The following is a 14,515-nucleotide window of genomic DNA, read 5'->3' on the forward strand; positions in this document are numbered from 1 at the left end:
GGGTATTACGGTCAAAGTTTTATACCAATGAAATACCTCTGTCGTTTTTCTCACAGCTATTTAACCTTTGCTTTCGAATATCCAACACAAATTTAAATATAAGCAAAAGACAAGCAAACTTACTAAAACCAAATAGGAGGACACTGGATAATTTATTATGGTTAAATCATCTACCTACTCATTTGTTTATCACGGTTTCTGAACAATCACAATGTGTCCAGGCGATTTTTCAAGATAAAAGTTTCCGAAAGATAAAAACTTAAAAAATCTGACCTCTTCATCAACTCAGTTTCACAAGTGTTCTGTAAAAACTCGCCAAATCAAAAGAACCTATGGCGCTGAATTACGTCTTTGAGAATAAGCTTTTGCTTTTTTTATACCAGCTCGTATCTCCACATTAGAAACGATTTTCAGATTTAGTGACGTTGACCTCATATTCTTGCTGCGAAGTAACCTTTTTCTACTGCCCTTATCGTCCAATAACTCGCTATTCCTCTTTACTAGCTTTTTTCTGGATGTATGTTCAATTTGCACTGTGACAGTCAAAGGGATGGGTTGCAAGGCATTGTGTAGCTGTGCATCTTCTTGAAAAGATGGCAATGACATTCTTCTTTCCATCGGTGTGATTTGTGACACTCTCAGTCTTGTGTTTTCGCGTCTATATATCACTTCCGGACAAGAAAGTGAACGTCTTGAAGGTAGGGCATTTTTGTGTTCTGCGGGCTCTTCAACACCACGGTGCTGTGTGGCAGGACGTCCAATGTCAACTTCTGACTCGATTTTCTCCTTTGTTGAGAATGCAAACAGCTGAAGAGCAAATTTTCTATAACGTTTGTTTTTATGAAAATAGAGCACAGGATTTACGAGAGAGTTTATCTGAAGGAAGATCTCTGCCCACCGAAAAACCGTGTAACTACGAAAAAATGGTAAAAAGGGGGCCGTGATAAAGACAACCATTAAAGGCACGATAGAAATGAAAACAGTAATTGTCAGCAGGCACGCTGTGTGGGCAATTTTCCTTTCTATTCTGGCTTTGACCAGGAAACTCACCTGGCTTGTTTGACATCGCTTTTGTTTTCGCAGTTCTAAATATACTTTGCGATAAAAGTTCACCATTATTGATATTCCAGTTAGCCAACCAAGACCGAAAATGCCATCTAGGAAAAGTAGGACCTCATAATGGATACCAGCAACGGCCAATGCAAAAAATAAGGCAATCGTCATAAACGCAATCACCCAAGCAATTCCTGCATATTTTTTTACGCGCGATTTTGTTATTATAATTTTATATTCAACCCTCTTTACTATTGCCAAATACCTCTCCCAAGAGATTATTATTAGATGATAAAATGAAGCACTCCAAGCAGTGTACAGCACCACCATAGCAACGAGGACTCTCGTGCAGATGACGTTTTCTGATGCATATCCTCGAAGAATCAGTGTATCTAAACTGATTGTCAGTGGCATACAAACTGCGCCAACCAAAAGACCTGCCGCGGCCAAACTTGCGATCAAAGTGTTGGAGTTTGTTTGTAATTGTCTAATTTTTTTATCGTTGCAATCACTACGATGTTTAAAAGGACAGTGAATGGACAAGCGACAGTTGCGACGACGACTGCAAGCTGAAGGGAAGTTTTTTGTGTCGAGTCTCAGATGGATTTCATCTGGGGTGAGCTGGAGCAAAAGATCTCTAATCTGGAGGAATTACCAAGCGGCCCTTTAGGGTAACTCAGATTCATTTTGATGAGCACGAAAGGCTAAGGGCCCTATAATCATAACCGTTTCGTAAACGATCGATGGCTGTTTGCAATCAGTCGCGTAAAGGGTGTCCTCTCTTGAGGCGACTTATTATCATGACAAAAACGTCTCATACGTGGGTAAATTTTTCAAAGAAAATGCTGCTTGTAAGGAAAAATTGCATTCACCTTTGCGGCTTATTCTTTAACATATTGAAAGACCAATAGGTCCGGTCATTTTCAAACCTTTCTTAGCGCAGATTTTTTTTTAAAGAAAACCCCCAAAATTCAGAAGAGAAAAAGTAGCCACCGAGACGTTGATCTGTAAATTCCTCTAAGACTAATCCTCCGAAAATATTCAAGTAACAAACAATTCTGTCGGCAGCTTATAATTTAGACGACAGCTGACCACTTCAAATGTCTCGAGGATAGTGAATTACTTTCATTTAAATGTAATTTACGGCGTTAGATCTCAACCTCCATGGCAACGGATCAACTTTACACCTTCAAAGCTACATCTGATTGCTTGGAGAGTCGCTCACTGGGCGCCAACAAAAGAAGCATGTGTTTTAAACTTCTAAGTCTCGCTTAAGAGAAGGAGATGGAAATGTATTCAGCCAAACCCGGTCGTCGTCAAAATAATAACAAAACAGAGAAGAACACATGTAAAGATACTGACACAATACTGAGATCACAAGAAATCAGGATAAAAAAGGCAAAAATTTATCCAAAAGCATCAAATTCAGTAAACACATACTTTGATTACAATCGATGCAAGTTGGCATATTCGTTCGAAGAAAGTGCTGGGACTCAATGATTAACTGGGAGTTTCTCTGAATAAAAGAAAACTTATAACATAGCTAGTAAATTTGTCTAATCAAATTCAAGAGTGTGGGCGTGCTTCATATTCCTATTGCGCACGCTCGTGACGTCAGCAAACAAATCCCTCGAGAAAAAAATTTCTCCGCGATTTTTTACTTTGAAATTTTACTATTAAAAAACTGGTTAAGACTTCGGCGGCAATTTAAGCTAAACATGGAAAGTTTTGAGCCAGCTGATGAGGAAGAACTGTCTACTTTTTCTTTGGGAATGGAGCTTTTAACTCTCTAAAAAGAACGAAAAGAAAAAGAAAACAAAGAACGAGCACGGCCGGTGTTATCCCGTTTCGCAAACCATCGGGTTGAAAATGTTATAAAACAATTGGTTCATACGTCAGCGTGCGTTCATCGAGATATGATACTCAAGAAGCTAGAGTTGCTCTCGGCTATGCCTCGAGCAACTCTTACGCATCTTTCGTGCTCTCCAAACTTTCCGCGTACTTCATATCTCGATGAACGCACGCTGACGTATGAACCAATTGTTAATTGTTTAATCTCAACTTCCATGGCAGCGAATCAACTTACAATTACAGAGGCACATCAGATTGCTTAGATAGTCGCTTATTGAGCGCAAACGAAAGAAGCTTGTGTTTCAAGCTACTGAGTCTCACTTAAAAAAAACGGAGATGCGAAATGTATTCAGCCGAACCCAGTCCCCGTCAAACAGAATGAAAAAAAAGAAGGAAAGAACAAATGCAAAGCAGAAGTAGTTCATTTAGAATGAGATAAAATTCAAGGGCTAGCTGCACGAAAGGTGTTCAGGGCTAATTTAGTCTGAAATTCAAAGTTCCATCCGAGCTGGACTGTAAAGGCTACGACACTGAGTTAAAACTTTACTTCCGGTAATCTTGAAGCCTGAATGTCTGAAGCAGGTACCTGTAAAAACACTATTACACAAAGGTTCCTCTATCTCATGTCCATCAATGTAGCTACTCTTTCTCATAACTGTTATTTTGTTTTACACATTCTTTTTAATAAAGCCACCAAAATAGGTTAATACTATTTTTACTACTACCACTGCTGCTAGTTACTGTGCAGTTGTGTGAGTTTGGGTAGAAAGTGATGGAGGAAAGGCAGCCTTCACTCAGTAAATCATACTTTACACCCACAGGCTTCTAGAATGCAGTGCAGGCGTCTTACATGGGCAAGTTACGGTTAAGAAGCTCGCGATCATTTATTTAACAGGCCATGTTTGATTTAGAGATGGAGGCGGTTCGGGGATGTGGAAGAAAAACGCTTGCCCGAAAAGGTTGTTGTAAAGCAAAACACCCCCTGATAAGTTGTGCGTCGCTGCATTCCGGAAATTAGCAGGTTACCAATCAAAATGAGTTGCATCAAAAACCGGAAGCGCTTTCTTCCTACAAAATAATCACACGTAGAGCCAATGGATGAAACGCTGAAGCAGTTGTTTCAGCCAGAAATGGCTTCGAAAAAATGTTCTCCGCGGTCACAAATATGAGCTGATATTTGCAGCATCTTAAATTTTCTAAGCGAAAATCCTTGAGTATAGCTGTCTTTTTACCTATTTGACGATTTTTCTTGCATTTGATCGTAAACAAGACTTTGTAGCAGACTGTTAAGTGTAGGCTCTTTATTAGAAAGAAATTGCCATAATCACAGACATGTGCCAGACAGAGACTAGATGAGTCATTTAATATCTAATGATAAAGAAGATTATACGTAATTGATACGATTATGTGACACAGACAAACAGCTGCACTCGAAGGTTTGTTTGATGCAAACCGGCGTATTCTGGTGAAATGGTGTGGCTGATTTTTATTTATTAACGAGAGAAATGGCTTCACCAAAACCTCCTCTGCTGACGCACATACACACATCTTATTAGATGTTTTGGCGTGTAGTATTGATGAGTATTTTTACGAGTTGTGCAGTAAAAATACTCAGATATACAACACACCAAAACGTCTAATAAGTTATTTATTATCCGACTGCTTTTTCTCTGCTGTCTTTCTGCTCATTTCTCATAAGGCAGGAAAAGCAAAGCGGTTAGAGAAGCGTAGCGCGCGCAGCCGACTGCTTAAACAGGTTTTTTACAATACAAAATAACGAACTGTCCAAATAACCGCACAATATCTCAAGATTTTTGTACTCTATTCGCGCGTTATTTGTGCTCTACTTTTCTACGGTTTCAAAAGTGGCTGGTATCACCTGATGGTGAAAGGAAAGATACAAAAACGGCTAAACAGCATGTTGCGCAAGTGAAAAATATCCTGGCAATTGTGGATGAAGGAAGTCGACTTGAATCGTTGCTGGATGTCATAAAGATAAGAAACGTTTTTCTTGGTGAACATGCTGATGAGAAGTTGAGAAGTATTCCCCAGCCACAATAAAGTAATACCTTACGAGTCTGCAGCATTATTGTTCCTACTTGCTAGGAGACTGACCAAATGACGTTATATTCAACACCGAAGATGTGATCGTCTTACGTGAAAAATTGAAAAGGTGGTCTTATTCATATACTAAAGAAACAATGCGACGAAGATGGGAGAAACATGAAGAAGATGTCAGCGTTCTGATAACTCCAGAGAAGACAAAGGAGTTTGACGCAAGCCAGGCCTCGCGTAATGCAGTCTTCATCTTAGGCGAACTTGGCGATAATACAGTAGTTGAAATGAATCCATCGAAGTATACCCTTGTCAGGGATTACCTCATAGCGCACATCATGATTGATAATGCGAATCATGCCGGAGTGGTTTCCTCTATGACCGTAGAAGAGTTTCAGAGGGCTAGAGTTGAAGACGAAAGATATGTTGTTCGAATTCTTAAACACAAAACCGTGGATACCCATGGTCCAGCTCGAGCGGTACTAACAAAGCTCTTGTACAGCTACATCAATGTTTTCATAACGCAAATGAGACCTAGACTTCCTGTTGCACTGTCCGATGTGAAACAGGCGTTGTTTTTATCATGGTTAAGAAATCAAATAGAGTCAAATCAAATGACCGAGGCTCTTAGCTCCATTTTTTAGAAAGCCGGGATCAAGGGACCAGTCCACCACACTCTCTACCGAAAAAGCGCCATGTCTCAATGTCATGCCCGCCATAAGGAAATTTCCAGCAACCTGGTTGATCTAATGGCGCATCGAGAATGCACCGCCGAGAAGTACGATAGACTTTCCGAGAAGAACAAGTTATCTGTGAAAGCATCTAAAAAGCTTCATGGCGTTATGAGAAACTGTGAGGAAAACGATAAAGAGCTGAGTACAAGAAAGGCAGTAAATGAGTCCAGTGAATGTGAACTCGTAACAGCTGACTCCCCGGGTACAGAACGAGCTCCCTGCAAAGAAGAGTCCTTACAAGCACTCCTAAATCTATTTGCAGAAGAAATATCGTTGCAAAGTGTCATTATGTCTTTAGTTCGAGAAAAAATCCAGTCTGACCCGATATTGTGCAAAGAAAGTCCAAAAAGAGTATACGACAGGATCCGTGCGGAATGGCGTTACAAATCCCAAATTAATGCAATTAACTTTTTGATAATAACAATGATTTGCTGCTCTTACTAGTAAAAAACCATGTAGAAAAAAGGCCGCCATTTTGTTGTATGTGCGTGTGGTAAACGAAGCCTAACATTTTGCCTCGTAAGGTTGCACAATGCAATATTGAGCAGTTCTTTTATGGCAATTAAATCTGCAGACAATAGTTCGGCCTTCTCGCATGGGTTAAGGAAGCCTTTGCTTTTAACGATAAATTTATGTCATGCAATGTAGTGTCATGGAATATCTGACAACGTTAATACATTCATCCATTTCTGATGAGACGGGTACGATGCAGTTCCTTTCCTCTGAAGTATATGTCTAGGAAAGTGTTTCACTTGTTATTTGTAGTAAAAACACGCTTTTAAGAAACATGGCGTCACCGAAGTGCCACAAAAGTTACACAAGTGCCACAAAAGTCACATTAGTGCCACAAAGTTACAAGAATGCCAGGTTACAGTAGTGCCATAAGTTACGTGAGTGCCACAGAAGTTACAGAAGTGCCATTTTAGGTTACATAAGTGCCAAAATGAGGTTACAAAAGCGCCTTTACATCGAGCTCCCCCCCTCTCTCCCCCCCTCTCTCTCTCCCTCTCTCTCTCCCTCTCTCTCTCTCTCTCCCTCTCTCTCCCCCTCTCTCTTAAGGTAAAGTAAGTTTATTTTGGTTTCTAATTACTCAGAAAATGGACCACGAAACATATACGTGTGAGTTTATTTCAGACAAACAGGTACGTTTTTTTTTCTGTGTTTTAACTAAACTAATGCGTTATTTTCGTTCTTTTTGAGGTTAAGGCTCTTTTTCTCTAACAAAAATAAAAACATGAGTTACACATTGTCCCACCTCAACTCACACAGTCGAAAAAGTAACTCTTGCAAGCATTGCATGCCTATGATTTTCCTTTTTGTTAGTCCACTGTTTCTTCTTTTTATTTTGTTTGTTTCGATTATATTGAGAACTGTTTTTTTTTTCACTGCCCTGTTTGGTAGTTTTGTTTAGTTGTATCTTGCACATAGCTCGTTCTCTCCTCCGATTAAATATTTCGTTCAAATCTTGCACAATGCTTTTCTCGTCTTTGTTTGATTTCTTAGTTAAATATCTACATCACCCTTTGTTTCAACTAAAATTTCTTTCCTATATTTAACTCTTGCCCTCTGTTCCTTTCCTTAATTCTGGCTCATTGTCACGTTCATATCCTACGAACTGTTTGCACTCTTCTGTTGGGCGTTAGTATCTCGCGCAATTTTTTCTCCTAATTTTATCTTAGTAATTTGGTCACCGTTTCTCTTCTTCTCTATTTGTTAATACTTTTCTTTTAGTATATTGTGCTCTGTTTGTTCTCTTCTCCACTTAACTTTAAGATTAATATGTAGCGCCCTGTTCACAACACTGTTTGATTTTTGCGGTAATTCTCAAGCATTTTTCTCTTCTCTGTCTGATTTTTACATAATTATCTTCTCTTTTTTTTTATTGTGTCTTCAGTATCTCGGCACTTTTTGTTCCCTCTTCTGTTAGTTTGTTATGTTATCATCTCCTGCACCTGTGAACAGTCTAAATCGCTCTTTAATGATCACGTGTGCGTCCAACGGGAGAATTGAAAACAGAATTATAATGATTTAAATCAAGGATTAATTTTGAGTTTTGACGAAACTTTGCCACATTCTCACATTTTTATACATTAAGCTGATTTCCTGCGTTCAGTTTTCCCATCCCAATTTATTGTAGTTTCTTATTGATAGTATACTTAATAGATCAAACGACTTAATTGCAGGTTTTATCGTCGTTGCCTTTCGATTACGCCTTGCTTACAAAAGCACGCAAAATCAACTACTTGACTTTAAAAAAAAAATTAAAAATGTCTTCGCAAAGTAATACCAGTGTCCACTGAACGACAATGTACAGGAAGAAGAATCTTTGTGTAGGATCAGTAGTCGCTCTGTTTCTTCTTCGCCTCGTTGTTGTCCTCCTCGAGTTCCTCTTTCCTGAAAAAAAAAACATTATAAATTTGTCACTATTTCACCTTTAAAGTAGACGGAACAGATTTCCAATTAAAGAAATTACTTTCTTCTGCAATTCCAGGGGGTATAATTGTCCAAACTTGTCGAAAGTGACTTTAAGATTGTCAATTTATTGTTATTTTTGTTGATTTTTTACAGATAAGGTTAACTTTTTCAGCTTCTCAAGTTACCTCCATCGTCATAACGTGTAGTATCGCATCGAATTTGACTAATTATTTCCGAGTATATTGCATACTAAAGAAACGCTAATTCAAAGCCAATTTTAGAAAGCCTTCTGTGAAAAAATTCTGGCTCCCAGCGTTAGACAAAATCAAAGTCTTTTTCGAGGCATTTTATGGATGAAAAACAAAGACAAAAACAAACAAAAAATTACGACAACTGAGTAAACTGAATAAGTTAAGTGTGCTAATCGGTTTATCGTAGAAAATTGCTCATTCTAATCAGACTTACCCTTTTTTCATAAAATCAAATGTCACGTTATCCCCCATCAACACAAACGGAGCCCATTGGGAAGGTTTGGAGAATCCATTACTTCTCAACCATTGAACGGCCTGGTGAAGAGATTCACTTGCACTTTCTCCACGCACAAGGTGTTTATAGAAATGTTTCATGAGCTTCGCCGTTGCTTTGTCTTCTATAGCCCACGATGCTACCAACACTGAACGTGCACCAGATGCTAAGAATGCTCGAGCGATTCCAATAACTCCTTCTTTTTTAACCAATCCACGCCCACTGTGACAACAGCTGAGTACTACCAGTTTAGCTCGCACTTGAACTCCTTCAATGTCGGACATTGTCAGGAGGTAGTCTTCCTCTTGTGGAGTACTGTTAGTAGTACATTGAGGAGAGAGGGCAATCTCTCCTCTTTCGACATCTCCATGTGCGGCAACATGTATCAGACTCACTGAAGGTATTGCTTGAAGAACCGCCTGCTTTGTTGCGCGACTTCCCAATAAAGGCTGAACGCCCAGCAGTTGACCAACCATTTCTGCTTCCTTACTTGCACAGAACAATGGTGTAATGTCAGTGAGACGTCCATTGTATTGCACTTTGCCAACCGTAGGATCACCCACAACCAGTCCGCCAGTTTGACTGTGATAGTCTGCTGGACATTCTTGAATAAGCCGGAGAGTTGTCAATGAAGGGACGATGCGTATTCTGTACTTCTCCGATAAATACTTTCCGGCTTGTTCATCGCGCAAGGCAGCAAATGGGACTCGGTACGAAAAACGATCCGGTACAATAATGATTTCGGGCTCTGTGAGTAAATCTACCACAGGTGCGATGATCCATTCGTAGCACAAATGATGACTTCCTCCGGTATCTTTGGTTTCGTCACCTCGCAGATTTGTTTGGCTCTCTTCATGAAGAGATGTCGTCATGTTGTCACCCAGCGATCGGTCTTCGCAGTTCGCTGTGGGTAAAACACCAAAGCATTTGGCGCTCTTTTTGAAAACTCCTTCCACTTCGCAAACTTGCTCAGCAATAAGAGTGTCTATTTTCACTTCGTCTGTTTTTCGAAAGAAAATGTCTCCATTTGCTTTCAATACCCAGAGCAGAACTTGCCGATCTTCATACGAAATGTACAAAAAAACACTGTTACTTTCTCTTCTCGCGATGTTTTCAATCCCGAACCGTCGATCAACTGAGATGTGGCTTTCAGCGGAGTACTTGTCTGCCATGAGTTCTGCGAGGACTCTTGCTCGTCCCAGCTCCTCAGCATAGAGAGCATCTTGAAATTTTCCGGTACCACAAAGGAGGTAAGTGAGTAACTTGTAGGGAAAAGTACCGTGTTTCTCTAATAGAGAAATTTTAAATTCACTGTTTCCTTTCTGAAGAGTTCTGATTTTTTCATATTTCTCAATAGCTTGAAAAAGATATTTCGTTGCCTCCACAACCTCGAACTGCAATATCTTTAAAACTGTAATACCGAGAAGGCTTTGAAACTCAGTCATTTTGTGTCCAATTTGGCTGCTTAAGGAACAAGCTTTCTGTAAATAATATGTTGCCTTATCATATTCACTAAACGATCGGGATAGACTGCCAACGGATAGGTATAGCTGTGCTTCGCAGTCTCTATTGCCGCATTCTCTGCGGATTGTAAGCACCTTCTCACAATGTTCTTTTGCCTTCTGAATGTCATTTACAGAAGCAGAGACATGTGCCAAACCTACAATAGCCATGACTTCCAGTTCTCTGTCACCGATTGCAATACTGACGCCGACTGCTTTGTCCAAATATTCTTTAGCTTGCCGTTTTTTATTGAGATTACTGTACACCATTCCAAGATTGGAGTAGGCTAAACCTTCTCCTCGTCTGTCGCCAATTTCTATCGCGATGGCAAGTGCTTTCTCGCGATATTCTTTAGCATTCTGATATTCGCCAAGGGAATAAAACACACTTCCGAGGTTCCCGTATCTTCTTCCTTCTCCTGCTCTGTCGCCAATTTCTATCGCGATGGCAAGTGCCTTCTCGTGATATGCTCTAGCATTCTGATATTCGCCAAAGGAATGAAACACACTTCCGAGGTTCCCGTATGTTGTTCCTTCTCCTGCTCTGTCGCCAATTTCTATCGCGATGGCAAGTGCTTTCTCGAGATATTCTTTAGCATTCTGATATTCGCCAAGGGAACAAAACATAATTCCGAGGTTCCCGTATGTTGTTCCTTCTCCTGCTCTGTCGCCAATTTCTATCGCGATGGCAAGTGCTTTCTCGAGATATTCTTTAGCATTCTGATATTCGCCAAGGGAATCAAACACACTTCCGAGGTTCCCGTATGTTGTTCCTTCTCCTGCTCTGTCGCCAATTTCTATCGCGATGGCAAGTGCTTTCTCGTGATATTCTCTAGCATTCTGATATTCGCCAAGGGAATCAAACACACTTCCGAGGTTGCCGTATGTTTTTCCTTCTCCTGCTCTGTGGCCAGTTTCTATCGCGATGGTAAGTGCTTTCTCGTGATATTCTTTAGCATTCTGATATTCTCCAAGGTAATTAAACACATTTCCGAGGTTCCCGTATGTTGTTCCTTCTCCTGCTCTGTCGCCAATTTCTATGGCGATGGCAAGTGCTTTCTCGTGATATTCTCTAGCATTCTGATATTCGCCAAGGGAATCAAACACACTTCCGAGGTTGCCGTATGTTGTTCCTTCTCCTGCTCTGTCGCCAATTTCTATCGCGATGGCAAGTGCTTTCTCGAGATATTCTTTAGCATTCTGATATTCGCCAAGGGAATAAAACACACTTCCGAGGTTCCCGTATCTTGTTTCTTCTCCTGCTCTGTCGCCAATTTCTATCGCGATTGCAAGTGCTTTCTCGTGATATTCTTTAGCATTCTGATATTCGCCAAGGGAATAAAACACATTTCCGAGGTTCCCGTATCTTGTTCCTTCTCCTACTCTGTCGCCAATTTCTATCGCGATGGCAAGTGCTTTCTCTTGATATTCTTTAGCCTTCTGATATTCTCCTAGGCTAGTACAGACAATTCCGAGTCTTCCGTTAGCCACTGCTTCTTTTCTTTTGTGACCAATTGTTTTCATGATGGTGAGTGCGCATTGAAGGAGTTGCTTTGCCTCTACAAACCGGCTTTGTGCTATATTTATGTCTCCCAGTTCGATGATTAGTCTCCAGGCATGGTTAAATGTGTCAAGAAGTTTGGTGGCATGTCTTTCTGCATCTGTGTAACCAGAGATGGCGTAGTACGCATTGAATAGTACATCGGAGATATCAAGGTGACTCCCAGAGTTAAGGTTTTTAAGTAGAATTAAACATTCATTACATAACTCAGTCGCTCGTAGGCCACGATCAGTGTTCAGAAGAAATATGACGACATTTAAACCTATCTGGACTGATTTTAGGATTTCTGCAGCGTCACTCATAACGGCTCTCTCCTGTTTGTTGTCGTAAGAAAGAATCAACAAAAAAAGGAAGCTTAAAAAAAAGTAACACTGATAAATGTTCGAGTTTCTAAACATGACGCGGGAATTTTCCTACAAGTTCGTTACGTGAAACACGATCAGGATCCTCACTCTGCTGCCCTTCAAAAACCAGGGACTAACTCAGCTCTGATATCCGTTGTTATTCGTTTCAAAATCGAGGCAAATCAATATATCTTAAATCGATTCGGAGATATCCATCTACGTGACGCACAAACGGCCCCAAGCTCTAGCTGTGAGATGATCATCTTGCACAATAACAGACGGAACTTTAAGAGTTTTTATGGGAATATTTACGACCGCTCTAAGGAATAAAAAATTACGCCAAATTCTCAATAAAAATACCCCAACTTACTTCCACAGTGTATCACTTGTTATCTGACCGCTTACTCTGATGAAAAGAAACCATTTTAGTGAGTTGTCCATTTCTAGGTGTTATACGTACATAGGAAAAACCTCGAAATGGGCAACTCGTTAAAATGGGTTCTTTTCATCAGAGAAAGCGGTCTAATAATTCCGCCTTGACTGTTGTTGCGCAAGATGATCATCTCACAGCTGGAGCTTGGGCTGCCTGTGCGTGACATATATATTTAGTTTCGTTGCGTGGTGGAAAAATTTGATGGACATAAATCCAACAAAAAAAATCACATTCTACAATTAAACGAGGTATAAAACTGTTCAGTTGATCCCAGATGGAAATATTTGTGCAAGATTTGTGTTGGTATTTCTAACCGTTTGTTCCATCGAGATCAAGCCGGCATGTCAGTCTTAGGAACTCGCATAATTAATTTGAGAAAAATTCAACCCAACTTTTCAACCGCTCACATGATGGTTTGTTTTTCAGACGAAGGAAAATCTTTCTATTTCATTCAATTACATACGTGTTACTTCAGTAACTGATATACCAACTTCTCCAAATTTTTTGTTTCGTAAAATAATAAAGTCAATTTCATTCATGGAAATGAAACTGAGGAAGCAATAAAAATGCAGAAATTAAATAAAACGAACAGCTCACCTTTTGGGAACAGAACATGCCTTTTACATTGGTGCGTGATAGTGTGACTAATGAAAACAAAAATAAGAAAATGAAATGAGACTTTCCCAGACAAACAAACGTAAATGCAAATAGCTGGTGTGATAAAATTTTACTTGCACAGTTGGTGAGAAGAAGTCATCAAAATAAGAAAAAAAACCAAAGATGGAAGAAAGATTGTTTCTTATGTTGCTCATAAGATTCATCAAATAACATACGGGATCTTCTTAGTTTCAATCATCACAGAACTGATTAACTTGTAGTTTCTCCTTACAATATCAATATACACTAAATGTATGGTTCCGAGGGAAACATTTAGTTTTTTTCTCATGAGTCCAACGAGAAAACAAAACTAACTAGTTTACCGAGAGATCATACATTAAATGCTTTGTTATATATTTAGACTTTCCCTTAAACAATCATTTAGCAAAATCATGCTGTTGTATTCGGCGCGCGGGCAACAACTGCAAAATTGTATCCCAGTCGGGATACATTTGAATTTGATCAGGGCACGTGACCAAGAATGAACCAACCAAAGTCTAAGTATATAACAATATACCATATAGCAATGCTAAAAGTAAACAGACTCATTAATCAGAGGGTGTTATGTTTGTGAGTAGCAAGTTTCCATCCAAACCAAGCTAACGCATAATGTTTATGAAATAAATTTTTAGCCGCTCACCTTTAAAAACTAAAAGATCTCTGGATAGTTAGGAGACCAAAATCACAAAAGTGATGTAAACTTTCTCCGCAAAGCAACGAAGAATGCGAAGAGCTACTGTAAGATTGAATAGGAAAATTATCGGTTAAAATTAATCATGATAAACCTAATAAGGATGGAACCTGCATCACAGCTTGCCCGTAAGAGATATCAATAAATATTGGAGCTCAAATATCATTGATAAGAGTTTGCTGGTTTTAATTTTGCTTCGCTCGATTTTTAAAGCCATCAAGTTACAGAACGGAGGAACATGTTGCTTCTCTTTCCATATTATTCAGTGTACAAGCCACGAGAATTCTTATCAGCTGAGGGTTTTCTCTTAATGCAACATTAAATTCTCTTTACTGACAAGCAAGGTAATGTGAGGGAGCTAGAAGGAAGAATCCCTGATGAGATCATAAATTTAAAAGGGAAAGATGATGCAGTCCTTTGATATTAGAGTGGTTTAGCAAGATGACGGGAACGTCATTTCAGAACGGGAAAGCGCGCGGATAATCTGGACACGACTCTATTTCGACTTCCGCTGTTAGCGTTGCCCTTCTCCCCATCAAGTTCATCAAAACGTGATCAAAACGCCTAGGATTTGCGTTAATTGTGCACTTATAAACGAGATAACGCTGTTTGGAATGATTTCAGAACTCATTTCCAGGATAACCAGGTTCCTTTCTTTGTTTTATTCGGTGAATTTGTGAAAATTTACCGCTAC

At 39.6% G+C, this 14,515-nt stretch overlaps 1 protein-coding gene across 1 annotated transcript; it reads right to left on the bottom strand.

The window, feature by feature from the left end:
- Positions 1 to 8,569: 8,569 nt before the first annotated feature.
- On the bottom strand, positions 8,570 to 10,078 carry LOC136277474 (tetratricopeptide repeat protein 28-like). The gene has a single exon (XM_066159646.1). The coding sequence runs from the start codon at positions 10,076 to 10,078 to the stop codon at positions 8,570 to 8,572; it is 1,509 nt and encodes a 502-aa protein (XP_066015743.1).
- Between the last annotated feature and the right edge of the window lie 4,437 nt (positions 10,079 to 14,515).

Source organism: Pocillopora verrucosa, chromosome 12 (assembly GCF_036669915.1).
Source record: "Pocillopora verrucosa isolate sample1 chromosome 12, ASM3666991v2, whole genome shotgun sequence".
NCBI classification, from domain to species: Eukaryota; Metazoa; Cnidaria; class Anthozoa; order Scleractinia; family Pocilloporidae; genus Pocillopora; species Pocillopora verrucosa.

Coding starts and splice junctions, on each gene's coding strand:
- LOC136277474 (XM_066159646.1), bottom strand. CDS start 10,078: ATGACTGAGTTTCAAAGCCTTCTCGGTATTACAGTTTTAAAGATATTG.